Genomic DNA, 12,687 nt, shown 5'->3' with positions numbered 1-12,687 from the left:
TTAAAGAACTTGCACCAAACCAAAATAAACACATAAATAAGTAGCTTTTTAAAAGACACAAACCACTGGGAATTTGAGAGAAAACCTTCATGCACAGCTTTTTCTTCCCAATTTGATCAGCAATTCAGAGGCAGGGAATTTGGGGACCTTGTTCCTGGCAAATTTGTCAAAGACATTTTAAGTGTAATTCACTTCTATTCTGCTGCTAAGCAGAGTTGAGAAGGCTCACCATCAGTCTTCTTCATTGGGAGCAGTTCCAGTCATTAAAAGAAACAAATCTTTGGATTCACAAAGCAGTCTGAGTCTCTAGTCTGGTGCTGAAAACAACCTCCTCAGAGAAAAACACAAAAATCAGTCTGCTTCTGATTCAGACAGGGTCTTGAGCCTAGATCCTGTAATACCATGAAGCCTATCCTCACTGCCAAGAGACAGAATCGGTGATTATTTCAAATCCTGTAACAAAGTAGAGCATCACAAGGAGAATACCGTCCTCGAAATAGGCTTCCTAGCACTGGGAGCATGATTTCAGACAAATTCAAGCTTTTCATTAACTGGTGAAGGGCATGGATGTCTTAGCAACAAGAATATTAAGTAAGAAGCATGAACACTATTTTTTTTTTTCTTTCCTTTCCTCTGGCTGAGATTATTTTCATTTTTTTTTCTGAATCCATGAACATTTCATAAAAATTGTGACAGACCATTTTAATGAATAAAAAATTATTGAAAAATCCTAGCTTCACTGAGAGCTGAGCCCATACGTCACTTTCATTGCCCCAGTCCCTAATTAAGAATGGCTTTTCTTTGTGGAATATGTAATTCCAGTTTCTTCATAAATTTTCTTACAAAAAGGATTGGCAGTGGGGAGAGGAAGCCTTGGAAATGAGATTTCCAGATATGCTCTACCTGCAAGACAGCACCAGCCTGGGTCTGCACACAGGCACCAGAGGAGGTGTGAGAGCTGTGAGCAGTGTGGCTGTTCTGCCGATGTAGCTGTGTCCAGTCAGGACAACCCTTTCCATGGGGAGTTCCTGATGGAGCTGAACTGCCAGGAAAGGCCAGGACACCAGGACAGACATTAATGCCACACACACGAAGATGGATAAACGAATGTTGAAGAAACCAAACTTAATCAAGCTGACAGGAAGATAGTTTGGTAAAAAAAACATAGAGTCATAGAGTGATTTAGATTGGGACAGATCTTTAGGATCTAGTTCCAAGAGCTCTGTCATGGGCATCGAACCTTCCATCACACCAGGTAGCTCAGAGCCTCATCCAACCTGGCCGTGAACTCTTCCAAGCATAGGGCACCCACAGCTCCTCTGAAGCCTTCTCTTCTCCAGGCTGAACAGCCACAACCCTCTCTGCCTCCACAGTAGAGTGTTCCAGCCTTCTGATCAGCTTAGTGACCCTCCTCTGGGCTCATTCCTCTGCTACAGAAATCAAAACAGAACCACTAAGAAGAATATACTGGCTGTTGGCAACAGTGCAGGGAGTATAAGAAAAAACTGTTTTGGCAAAGGTTTTGAATCCATTAAAGTGTAGGTTTACTGGAACTAGCACTGCTAGAGCAAGCACAGGGCTTAGAAACAATATCACTTCTGCTAATGGGTCAGATAGTAAGCTAGGGCAGAACATGACATGAATTATGGATATTGCTTCATACACTTGATCTGAAGTGGTTATAACTATTTCTGAGTATCAGTACACAGACAGTGTAGTGTTCTGTAGTGTCTATTGCCATGAATAAATATAGGTAAGCAATTCTGGGTAAAAAAAAAAAAATATTTGTGCTGGAGTTAGTAATAGTAAACATGCAAATTAGTTTGCTAACTGTCTTCCAAATTTTTACCCCAATGTTTTGTTTCTTCCTTCAGGTGTCATACAGGCTGCTGTGGTCACTAGCTTCTATGCATGATTGTTATGGTGGTTTTTTTCACTCAAAATTTGAAGAATAGTGATAGCACACTGGACTCTTGAGAAAGAAACAGAAAATGCCAGACAACAATAAGGAGCAGGGAGAATCATACATGTGGCTAAATTTTTAACTATACTGGCAACATCTGAAAAGGACTTTTCTTCCTGCAGAGACAGCTGTGTTATAAAACCCTACAGCCTTTTGATAGATCCAGCATGCCAGCCTCCAATCATTCTGGCAGACATGTCAGAAACGTCTGGGTGTTTTTCAGTTCTTGAGTCTCTCACTTTGCTTTAATGCTTTTCTTTACAAGGCAACTGTGTGTACCCTGGGGTGAGGTGATAGTACATCTGTGTTAACAACCCTAATTCCAAAATTACCTAATATGTAATATAGATTTCTGCAAAAAGCACTAGGTGTTTGTGGTTTGATTGGTGATTGACCATGGTTGCAGTACCCTTACCCTCCTCAGCTTCTCATCCTTGTAAACGTCTTTTGTTTCTGTATACAGTATTCCATTCAATACTGTTTGCAATGTGTTCTGACAAGTAAGGGAAGTAAATGGCTGTTTTATTATGCCAGCTGCACTTTCAGACAGGACAGTTGAGAGATGTGTTCCTCCATTTTTCAGAGGAAACGAGCACAATTTTTTCTGAACCAGGAAATATCAGTGGGAATTCTTAGTGAAATCTTGGATTAGGAAGAATTGCCATCAGACTTTCAAGAACAGTGATGCTTTTTGCATTGTGTTAGAGGGTCTCAGCAATGGGAAAAAGACAATGTGCTTTAGATATTCCTTTACAGTCTTCTGGCACAATGAATGAACTGACTGTGTAGTGGCTAAAAGCCTACATTGTTTAGTGCCACACAATAATGCAATTTAGGTCTGCTACTATAGTCTGAAAGGAAATTTCACCAACTTTCCCAGGATCTTTAAGAATATTAAAATGGTTGCAAATGCCTGTGTACATGCAGCAAAAAGCTTAACCCCAATCAGTACTGATTTATTTTGTGAAGGTCACCGCAGCAACTGTTTTTTGTTTTACTTCACGAGTAGAGCTGGTTCTGGGAGAGAGCATCAAGATGGATCAAATTAGCCTAAGTGAGAATACTTAAGATTTTCTCCTTATGAAATAGTTCCCAGATGTGGAGTCAGTGCATTGTATCAAAGGTATGGAATACAGAGCACTTGGCAGCAGCAGCTCTTCAGCCCAATAGACATTTGTCCTGGATGTGTCACTTCACTTAGATTAACTGGGATTTGGCAGAAACTGATCTTGGGCATCAGTCTGCATGTGTTCTAGAACTGTTGCATAGGATAGTACCTACTATTTGAAGGACCAATCCAGAAGGATTTCCACATTACACTGAGCTGGAAAACTAGCAGTACACTTGGTGAAAATTAAAAATTCTTTCATCAGATCTTGTGCTCCTGATTCTATCACATAATGCAGCTCACGGAGTACCTTGATGCTCTAGTATCCTTTTATGATTTTACATATCAACCTTTGCCATATGTAAGCTTAACATCTCTTTGGGGAAGGTTTAGTCTTTTCTTCAATGTGTATACAGCGCCTAAAAGGGTAGTAATTTTTTTACTGGATCTTCCAGATGCTTTGCTGTACAATTAGAACTGTAAATAATATCTATAAATGCAATATATGCCTGTGAATGTTCACTTTGGATTATATGTGTTTGTCCTTTGTTTAAAGTAGAAATTAATGCCAAAGTACAAGAACATAATTATTGTTATAATTTAATTAGTAGTATTGTCACATAATTCTTTATCCAAAAATAAATTACTGTACTATTATTGACTAAAGAACATAGCTAAACATGCATATATATTGTAAAGAATCTTTAAATATGGTTGTTTTTTTTTATATGGGGTGAACACAGAGGTACAGAAAATACTTTTGTTAGAGGGGCAGGAATTTCTCAGGAATCACATAAAAAGAACAGCAAAAAATAAATGGTTTAGAGATCAGATTTCTGAATGGGTTATTCCTATGCCGAGTTTCTATACTAGGCTTTTTCCACAAGTTCTCTGGAGCAGAATAAGGCCTGATTTTCAGTTAAAAAGGATTGACTGTCAGAAATTACAGTTCTCAACACTTTTAAATGTATACTTTTAAGAAAATACCTAATCTGCAAAGCAAAAATTGTACCATGTGCATAGTCTTTAAATGCTTGCTACTGAGGCCAGTCTTAAAATGTTAGAAATAGATGGATAGAGCAACTAATTGCTTCTATCTAGAGATGCAAGAAGATTAAAATAATGACTGATGGATAGTCTGTTGTGCTGGGTAGCAGAAATGTCATACTGTCTCAGTGAATAGTACACTCTAATATTGAAGTAATTTATTGAAATGTCAATATTATGAAATAGAAAAAATAAACTAGATTTGATAAAATCAACCATGTTTCATAAAAAGTTTCCTTCTGATATCTCCCTTGTGAATTGCTAATGTATTGTGTTCTAATAATCTGGACTTCTATAAAATCCAGTATTATTGTTTGCATGTATGTGAATTAGGAGATGAATACTGCTCAGAGTTGATTGTATTTGCTTAAATGATACAATTACTACGCAAGTGTTTTCCTACTTCAGTAAATAATTGGGAGGGGATGTATGTCTTGTTTCTCTTTATCACCGTTGCATTAACTAGCAATTCAAATTTTTATGAAGTACCTAGTCTGTGAAATATGTAATCATTACAATTCTTGGTTGTATCTCTCTGCAAACTAAAATTAACCAAATATTCAATGACAATCCCAAAACTGCAGAAAAAACATCTAGAAATTGAATAAAACAGAAGAAAACTGGGCCTTTGAGAAAACAAGATTACATCTCATGTTATCTTGCCCCTGGATTTGAGTTGGATTAGTTTATACCAGTTCTGAAAATCACTGAATGAAACCCTACAGTGATATATATTCAGTATAGTGCTTTGGATGTTAAGCCTCATGTACTTTTTGCCTTAAAAGTATTAGTCTTCAAAGGATGACAGCAATTTATGGGTTATTTGCATGTTCAGTGGTTGTTCACCACGACTCACTATCTGAAATGCCAGTAGCAGTTCTGATAACTAGAAATCATGCAGCTCATGATTTTATTAGTGTATGCATTTGACCAACTGCACCCAAATTGATTGTGTTAGCTTCTATATAACAAAATAAGGACACATAACTTGTCTATAGGAATAATGTTAGTAGGGTAGGCATTGTCACATTTGACAAGAAAGATGGAGTAGGCAAGAAATTTCTCTGGAATATTTGGGATCTTACACCAATGATTTTCAATATATTCACATTATGAGTTTAAGGACATGTTTCACGTCCATACAAAATCCTTTCTGAAAGAAAAACTTTTTCAGTCATAGAAAAGATACAAGCAAAGAAAAAAATAAAGTCAAATAAAGCTGGTACTTCTTGATTTATGAGTTAGAACAAATTTCATTCCAGCAAAACTCATATCTTAGCACTCCTGCAGTACAAGAGTGACACTGCAATATCTTTATATAACAACAGCTTGAAGTAGTCGGAAACAAATCATGATGTCCAACGGGATTGGAGGCTGAATTTCATTTCCATCCAGACGAAGGTATCGGAGCCGAGGGATGTTGCCATAATAACCATAATCTTCCTCTAGGGCAATGGAAACTGGGCATATTTGAGTGCCATTGACACCTGAAAATGTAGATCAACATGTTAGGTTATTTCCATGGGAAAAATTCATGAAGATAATTCACTTAGGACACAAATAAAATAAACTTCCACTGATGTTAGCATGGGAGACTATTGCTTTTGTTACCATTTAAATACTTTGTTGATTGAGAACAAGTATCTTCATATAAAGTGATCTGGATCAGTGAATCACATATTTACTGTGCTACAATTATGAAAAAAAAGGCCATTAGATACATATTTTTTCTTGGACAAAGAGGATACTAAGTTAGACAACTACGTGGCAAGCATTGAGAAATAGTTTTTTACACTCTGAGAGAGCAAGGCAAGATTACTTCTGAAGGGTTTTGAACATTTTATTTCAATGACAGTACATTAATTTTCGGCTGATAATATTCCCTAATGAAGATCTTGCATTCAAAACAATAGCAGTATTGAAACAGAGGAACTTTTTGTATAGTGTTTTTAATTTTTAACATCTGTACTTTTCTGTTCTCTCACATTATTAAGTGGAGTTGGTTTTAATTGCAAGAATATAACTTGTGCAATGGGATATTTTTCTTCCTAATCTGGAAGCTAACATATCCTGAAAATTCTATGTACATCACACATAATTTGTTTCTGTACAGATAAAATTTGAAACTTTGTCTTCAATCATTACCCTTATTCATAACTGTTGAATAGCTTGGGCTTTATGTCTCCTCTAGGTTACCTCTGCACTGCTACTTGGCTAAAATGCTTCTTGTATTTTCTCTTCAATTGTTAAATAGTCAGGCAGCTGCTGCCCTATTTCAGCCTCAAAATGGCCTCCAGAAAACACTGAAGTAGTGCTTGTTTATCAAAGATGTCAAGTTCCCTAGACCAAATTATGATATTTTTGGATTGATCTGACTGCTTGAGGATCTTGGCCCCAGACTAACTTGAAAAAAAAAAAAAAGTGAATGGAGAATGCATATGTAACAGATTTTTTTGAATAAGATTTTTTACTAAAAAGTGATAGGAAGAAAAATTCTCCCTTAATATTTAGTAATGATACCATGCACAAATTTTCTGACTAAAATCCCCAAAATCAGAGAAATGCTATGAAGTAAAAATAAAAAAATAACTTACTTTTCTTTTTTTCCCCATAACTTACTTTCCCCCGCTTCTACTTTATTTTGAAAAACTGCCCAGATGTTTGCAACATCTTGGAAGTGGACTTTATCTTTGTCATGGGAACTAGATAAATACATCCACTTGGCCAAGACCTGAAGCTTTTGTTGTACCCGTGATATTGAAATGTGTTTGTTTATCTTGTGAAATTTGATTAATGTTGGCAAAGTTTTTGGTATTCATGGAAGAAACAAGCAACAACTTATTTTTATGTGTGAATTTACAACACAGAAAGCTTAAGAATTTTCATTATGAAAGCAGCTATTGAAAGTTTTAGGTGAATCAACACCATGTAGCAGAAAATATCTCCTTTGATTGGTCAGCACTACTGTTCATAGAGACAAGATGGCTTAAAGTGTGTCCTAAATTTCTGTCTTCTCTGACCCAGAAACTGTCTCACTGTACCCATTTCCACTGGGTTAATTACTCCAGCCTTGAAGTGAGTCAGCAGTTATCTAGCCACAGGCCACCTAGGAAGAAGTTATTTCCTGGTGATTTGTGGCATGAATTGGTTTGGGTTTTATTGTTCTCTTACCATAAACAGTAAATTCTACCCAAACTATCAGGGGAGTGTAAAAGCCTCTCTCTTTTTCTCTCTTTCAATACTCTTCATGGATATATTAATTTATTTTGTTAAAGTAGGAGGAACAAGTCTTTCCTTCCAGAGTGACAATTCACCTTGCCTAAACTGATCCATGAGGAAGTTGCATCAGCCTAAGTAAACCATTTGGAGTCTCTTTATAAACCCTAGAGAGAGAGATGAATACATCCAAAAGGGGACTTACAGCAATTGAGAATCTATTTCCATCGAGTAGGAGGTCTGTATGACTACGACAAATTAGATCCAAGAATCTAGGATTGTTTATTCAAAGAAGATGAATTCCACCACTTGTCAACAGAATTGTTATGTCCTGTAATGTTTAAACATGAAATCTAGAGCTGCTGTAAGGGAAAAACTGCCAAAGAGGTTCTCATCAAAGGCTAATACTGTATGTCTGATGAAGAGCTGCAGAAGATCCTGTTTCTCTTCCAGTAAAACTTAAAATTTCGGAACAAAATTTAGATATATGGCCCAAGGATTTCTTTCTTTCTCTGCATATGGAATAATATTAGTTCACGGTATCTATCTCAGCCTCCTGGTATTCTTCCAGGGGAACTTACTGCTTGCTCCCTTTCATCTGTCCTTTGACAGCACTGCAATAATATCACCTTCTTACCCTTGCTCACTTTTTACATTATCATTTCATACCTTCTCTTTATTTACTTTAACATTCTCTTTTCCACTACTTAACAACTCCCCAGAGCCTCACAAGTGTATCTACTAGGTAAATATGTAGGTATGTGTTTTCAAATGCCATGGAATAAATGTGTTGCAAATCTGTTGGAACCATAATTAGTTTTGGTTTTAGGTTGATTTTACTTCCAAAATTAGAATAGTATTTTTCCTCTGTGGATTGAGATCCTTAGGGAAGAGACTGCAGGTGAAATTCTTGTTGCACTGAGACAAATGATGAGGCTATCATTGGTTTTCCTGAGCTTCAGAAGGCCCTATATCTTCATAAATTATCTCTGGAGAAATAAGACCATGAACACATAGGAAGAATTGATATTACAAAGTAACATGCAATAAAACAGACAAATGGTATTTACATGGAAATGCTGATGTCTTGCTGAACTCTTGCAATGACCACAGTGTAACTGTGATTCACCAGCAGAAAATAAAGCAGTGATTTGCAGTTGTGCAGGAATACTGAGAATTAACATGATAAAAAGGGCTTGTACTGCACACATAAAAGTAAAGTAAACCTTCAGCAGGACTCTTTTGTGAAGAAACCAGATTAGGACTTTACAGATATTTTTCTTTCAAACTTTTTACATTGATTATCTTAAAATAATGATTGATCTGGGTTTAAGAAGACAAAACCAATCTACAGAATTAATATCAGCTCTTATTACTCTGGTCTGATGGAGCTACATTCCTTGTTTGCAATGCTAAAGGCTCTTTAAGTTATTATCTATTAGAGCAATGTCTCATGATGACTGTGTCATTGTCCCTTACTTCTTGAACAATTGTGCTATACCCAATTTTCAATTTTCTTTTGAGCTATCAGGTTACAACTATTTCATATTCAGTTACTAAGAATTCCTTTCTTTTTTTTTTTTTTTTTTTTTTTTTAATAGAGGCAGTTTTGTTCTTAAGTTGACAATGATTCAATGATTTTTGAAAGGTGGTAAAGGCATTAAGGAATACAAGACTTGCAGAAAACTATCACGATTCAGTTTCAGAGGTCATGTGTCATCAGAACATGATACTTGATTTTGCACATGCAACAAAAGTTAATTATCATGGTCTTAAATTTTGTCAAACTTATTTGGGGAAGGAAGAGGACTGCAAAGCTCTTTAAATACTACCTAGACACAAAACTGTTCTGAAACTGGACAGGCTACATTCCATTGATTTCACTTTTGTGTCACTTGAAGTGACAGAATAAAGTCTGCACCTGAGGTGTTGCAGTGAAGCAATTAAAATAAATCCCTTAGTATCCAGGGGGCAATTAAATATACTCAGAAAAAAAATCTGTCATGAACTTTAATTAACAGTTAGAATTCTTGCAGGCCATTTAAATATGTGCCAGTTATGCAATTTTTCTTTTTATTTACATGATTTCACACTTTTATTTTGCCAAATGCAATGAATAAATGTAAATTATCAATAAGTATCTTCCTTTCATAGGTCCTTGTTTCATACAAAAGCCAAACCATTATTTTTAGTTTATTCTTGAACTAATGGCACAAAAAAGTGATAAGGGACCATGTATTCAATTAAATCACCATGATGGGAAGATAAATATAGAAACCTTGATTTCTTCTATACAGTGGTGAATAAAAAGTCATCACTTTTATTTTGGCTTTTGGCATGAAATGAAGTACTTACTGAGTAGATACTTTCATTATATAGAGTATGCAATGTCCCTAACCACCACACCCTCTCTATACCTGGATGAATTTGGAAACAGTCCTGGAAGTGAAACAATTAAAACCGACAGACTTTGGTTACCTTGGGTACAAAACCTTGTCTCATTTACACAAAATGCCCTTTTGAGGACATAAATCTTACAGAACAAATGTGCTGTAAAATCAGTAAAACACAAAAGCATTTTGCTGAGAGAGGTGGTGGATGTCCCATCCCTGGCAAATGTCAAGGTCATGCTGGACAGGGCTCTGAGAAACCTTATCAAGTGTCCCTTCTTATTGCTGGAAGGTTGAAATAAATGACCTCTAGAGGTCCCTTCCTTCCCAAATTTTTCAATGATTCTATTATTTTAATCACTTTATCTCAAAGAGCATTTTTATAGTTAAGTAGACATTTAAAATAGATATGGTTTTGAAAGGTCCCACGCTGGTAATACACACTTACTTTTGATTTTGTTGTGATCAAGATGAAGGTGCTCAAGGTGAGCATTGATTGGTGGAATTTTAGTGAGCTGATTGTGAGACAGCTGTAGGTCTAGAATAGATGAAACGTTAAACCCATTTGGGGGGATACCATCATCAGATAATTTATTGTAGTTCAGCCTAAGGAAAGTCACTTTGGGTATGGCACTGAAGTAGTTTTCTGGTATGACTTCGATGGAGTTGTTGTCCAAAAACAGCTGCAGTGTATTAGCTGGAATGCTTAGAGGCATTTTCTTAAGTGAGTTTTTTGCTATGTTGAGTTGCATGAGGTTGTTGAGTCCTTGGAAGGTGTCACTTTGAAGAGCGCTGTCCAACAAACTGTTCTGGTGCAGGTCTAACATAGTAAGGTTTTCCAAGTGGCTGAAGACTCCTTCTGGGATTTTGGAGATTTTGTTTTTAGCTAGTCTTAGCTGCTCCAGACCCACTGGTAATGGGGCAGGCACCTCTTCCAATTCATTATCTTCCAGGAATAAGTAAAGCAGTCTTTTCAGCTTGCTCAGCACACCACTCTCAATTCCATTGTTTGTGATCTTGTTCTTGTTCAGATTTATCCATCTCAGATGAGTGGCATTCATAAAAGGCTTCTCTGAAAGTGTTTCAATTTCATTGTTTTGAAGATAGAGGTACCAAATTCTCGCTGGAATTGGAGGTATTTCCTTAAGTCCTTTATTATCGCAGTATAATGCATTGGGGAAGCTGGGAGGACAAAAGCACTCCTGTGGACACTCAGAAGTATAGTGAGACCAATGGTCAGGATCCAGGTCATCATAAACTTGTCTCACAGATCGAGTCCACACAGAATTGACCAAGAATAAGAGCCAAAGGCTTGTATAAACTTTTAGAATCATGGTGTTTGCCTTGGAAGGGGAAAAAAACAATTAGCTGTTTCTCAATGAAACTCCCTAGCAGCATACTAGATGAACAAAACAGTTTTGCATATAAAATAATATTTCCTTTAAAAACAGCCAAATTCTGTCCTCTAGAGTAATATCCATTGCCTACTAAGGAAAAACTGAAAAGTGTTATAAGGAGTATAAACAGTTCTGTGCTATATGTTGATAAGCATTTCCCTGTTTCAGCTTAGACTCCACATTAGCTACCAGTTTAACTGATGCTCATGCAAGTATCATTTCAAAGAATATAAAAATATGGATCATTTTTAGACAATAAATCAGTGCCTCTTTTAAATCTGTGTAAGTCTTAAGGTACAGACCTATAATCTACATTATGTAATGGTTAATCATCAGAAAAGATATCATTATCATGATGATATAAATACTATTGTGCTCAGTGTTCCTTCTTTTAAAATTACTCATTCCCTCTTTTCTGTTTTTACTCTCTCTTGAATTATAATGGCATCTGGATCAGATTTTCCAGGGTCTTTTGTCTTCATTGAAAAGAGGAAGATCAAATAGTGTTTTAACAGCTGTTTGTTGGGCATGTTTTAAAAGCTTGGAGGGAATATGTTTGACTAATCCATTCCCCGCCTCACTCACACCCTCATATCCAAAGCTGCAAGTTTCCTTCCCTAAAGCAAACAGACAAGACAAATGCCTGCTCTAAATGACATAAAAAATAAGCCCTAACCAAATTACATCCACAAAAAATAAATCCTAACCAAACTATTCAAATGCATTTATGCATCTTTTAGCTATTTTCCTACTTAATTATTTGTCCTTTTTAGCCTCTCCCATAATTCAAATATGAAGAAAATATTTGTATAGCACAAAAAACAGTGCCTTACAAACTCTGTTATTTGGCTTACTGACTCATGAAGATTACAAGCATTTTTCAGTGTAGAGGCTGAGAGACTGATAGCTGAAATTTCTGATCAAAATTAGGAGGTTGGTTTTGGCAAAAATAATATTTAAATAAAAAGTAAGTTCTCTCATAGGATTAATGCATCAGTAAGGTTAAGGGCTCAGTTCAGTTACTGCATATGATATGTAGTAATTCAATAGTTTTCAACATTGCTATTTGCAGTAACAAGTGCAGTATCCTATAGCTTTTCCAGCCCCAGAAACTGCTATCTGGAAGCATTCCAAAGAAAGGGACAAATAAAGTCTTTCTAAAGAATAACATTTCTATTTCACACAGGGAATTTGCAACCTTCTTACTCTGTAAATATTCATAACCTTAATAATACTTTAAAAAATAAATAAATATAAAGCAATTTACCTTGTTAGTCAAGTTCCAGGAGCTATCTGAAGCCAGTTAGAAATCCCTGTAAATTCAGCGCTTTTGGCTGCTAACCACTGTGTTTGTTTCCTGTCCTCCTAAGAATTAGCAGCATATAAAACTGGAAGTACATACTAGTATTCCCAGATGTATTTCCATGCACACCTTATTAGCTATTGCTTCTAGTTTGACATTGTTTCAGAGTTTGGGCTTACCTCAGCTTTCTTGGATCTTCTTCTCTTTCTATTGGTCCCTGTTGTTAGACTGTAATAGCTTGAGTCAGGCTACAAGCCGTGTTC

The 12,687-nt window shown here is 36.1% G+C and overlaps 1 protein-coding gene across 2 annotated transcripts; it reads right to left on the bottom strand.

Annotated features, from left to right (window-relative positions):
• Window positions 1-3,733: 3,733 nt before the first annotated feature.
• On the bottom strand, window positions 3,734-12,687 carry KERA (keratocan). Of its 2 annotated transcripts, none has more exons than XM_033058221.1 (3): window positions 12,604-12,687; window positions 10,173-11,067; window positions 3,734-5,605 (listed from the first exon to the last, which is right to left on the bottom strand). In XM_033058221.1, exons 2-3 carry the CDS (start codon window positions 11,056-11,058, stop codon window positions 5,433-5,435), a joined length of 1,059 nt encoding a protein of 352 aa, XP_032914112.1. In that variant the 5' UTR covers window positions 11,059-11,067; window positions 12,604-12,687; the 3' UTR covers window positions 3,734-5,432. The 2 variants fall into 2 exon arrangements, with proteins under 2 accessions (XP_032914112.1, XP_032914113.1); XM_033058222.1 differs by lacking the exon at window positions 12,604-12,687 and adding an exon at window positions 12,389-12,574.

Source organism: Catharus ustulatus, chromosome 4 (assembly GCF_009819885.2).
Source record: "Catharus ustulatus isolate bCatUst1 chromosome 4, bCatUst1.pri.v2, whole genome shotgun sequence".
Classification (NCBI taxonomy): Eukaryota; Metazoa; Chordata; class Aves; order Passeriformes; family Turdidae; genus Catharus; species Catharus ustulatus.
The sequence above is the reverse complement of the archived record's forward strand: the minus strand, read 5'-3'. Positions and strand labels throughout refer to the sequence as shown.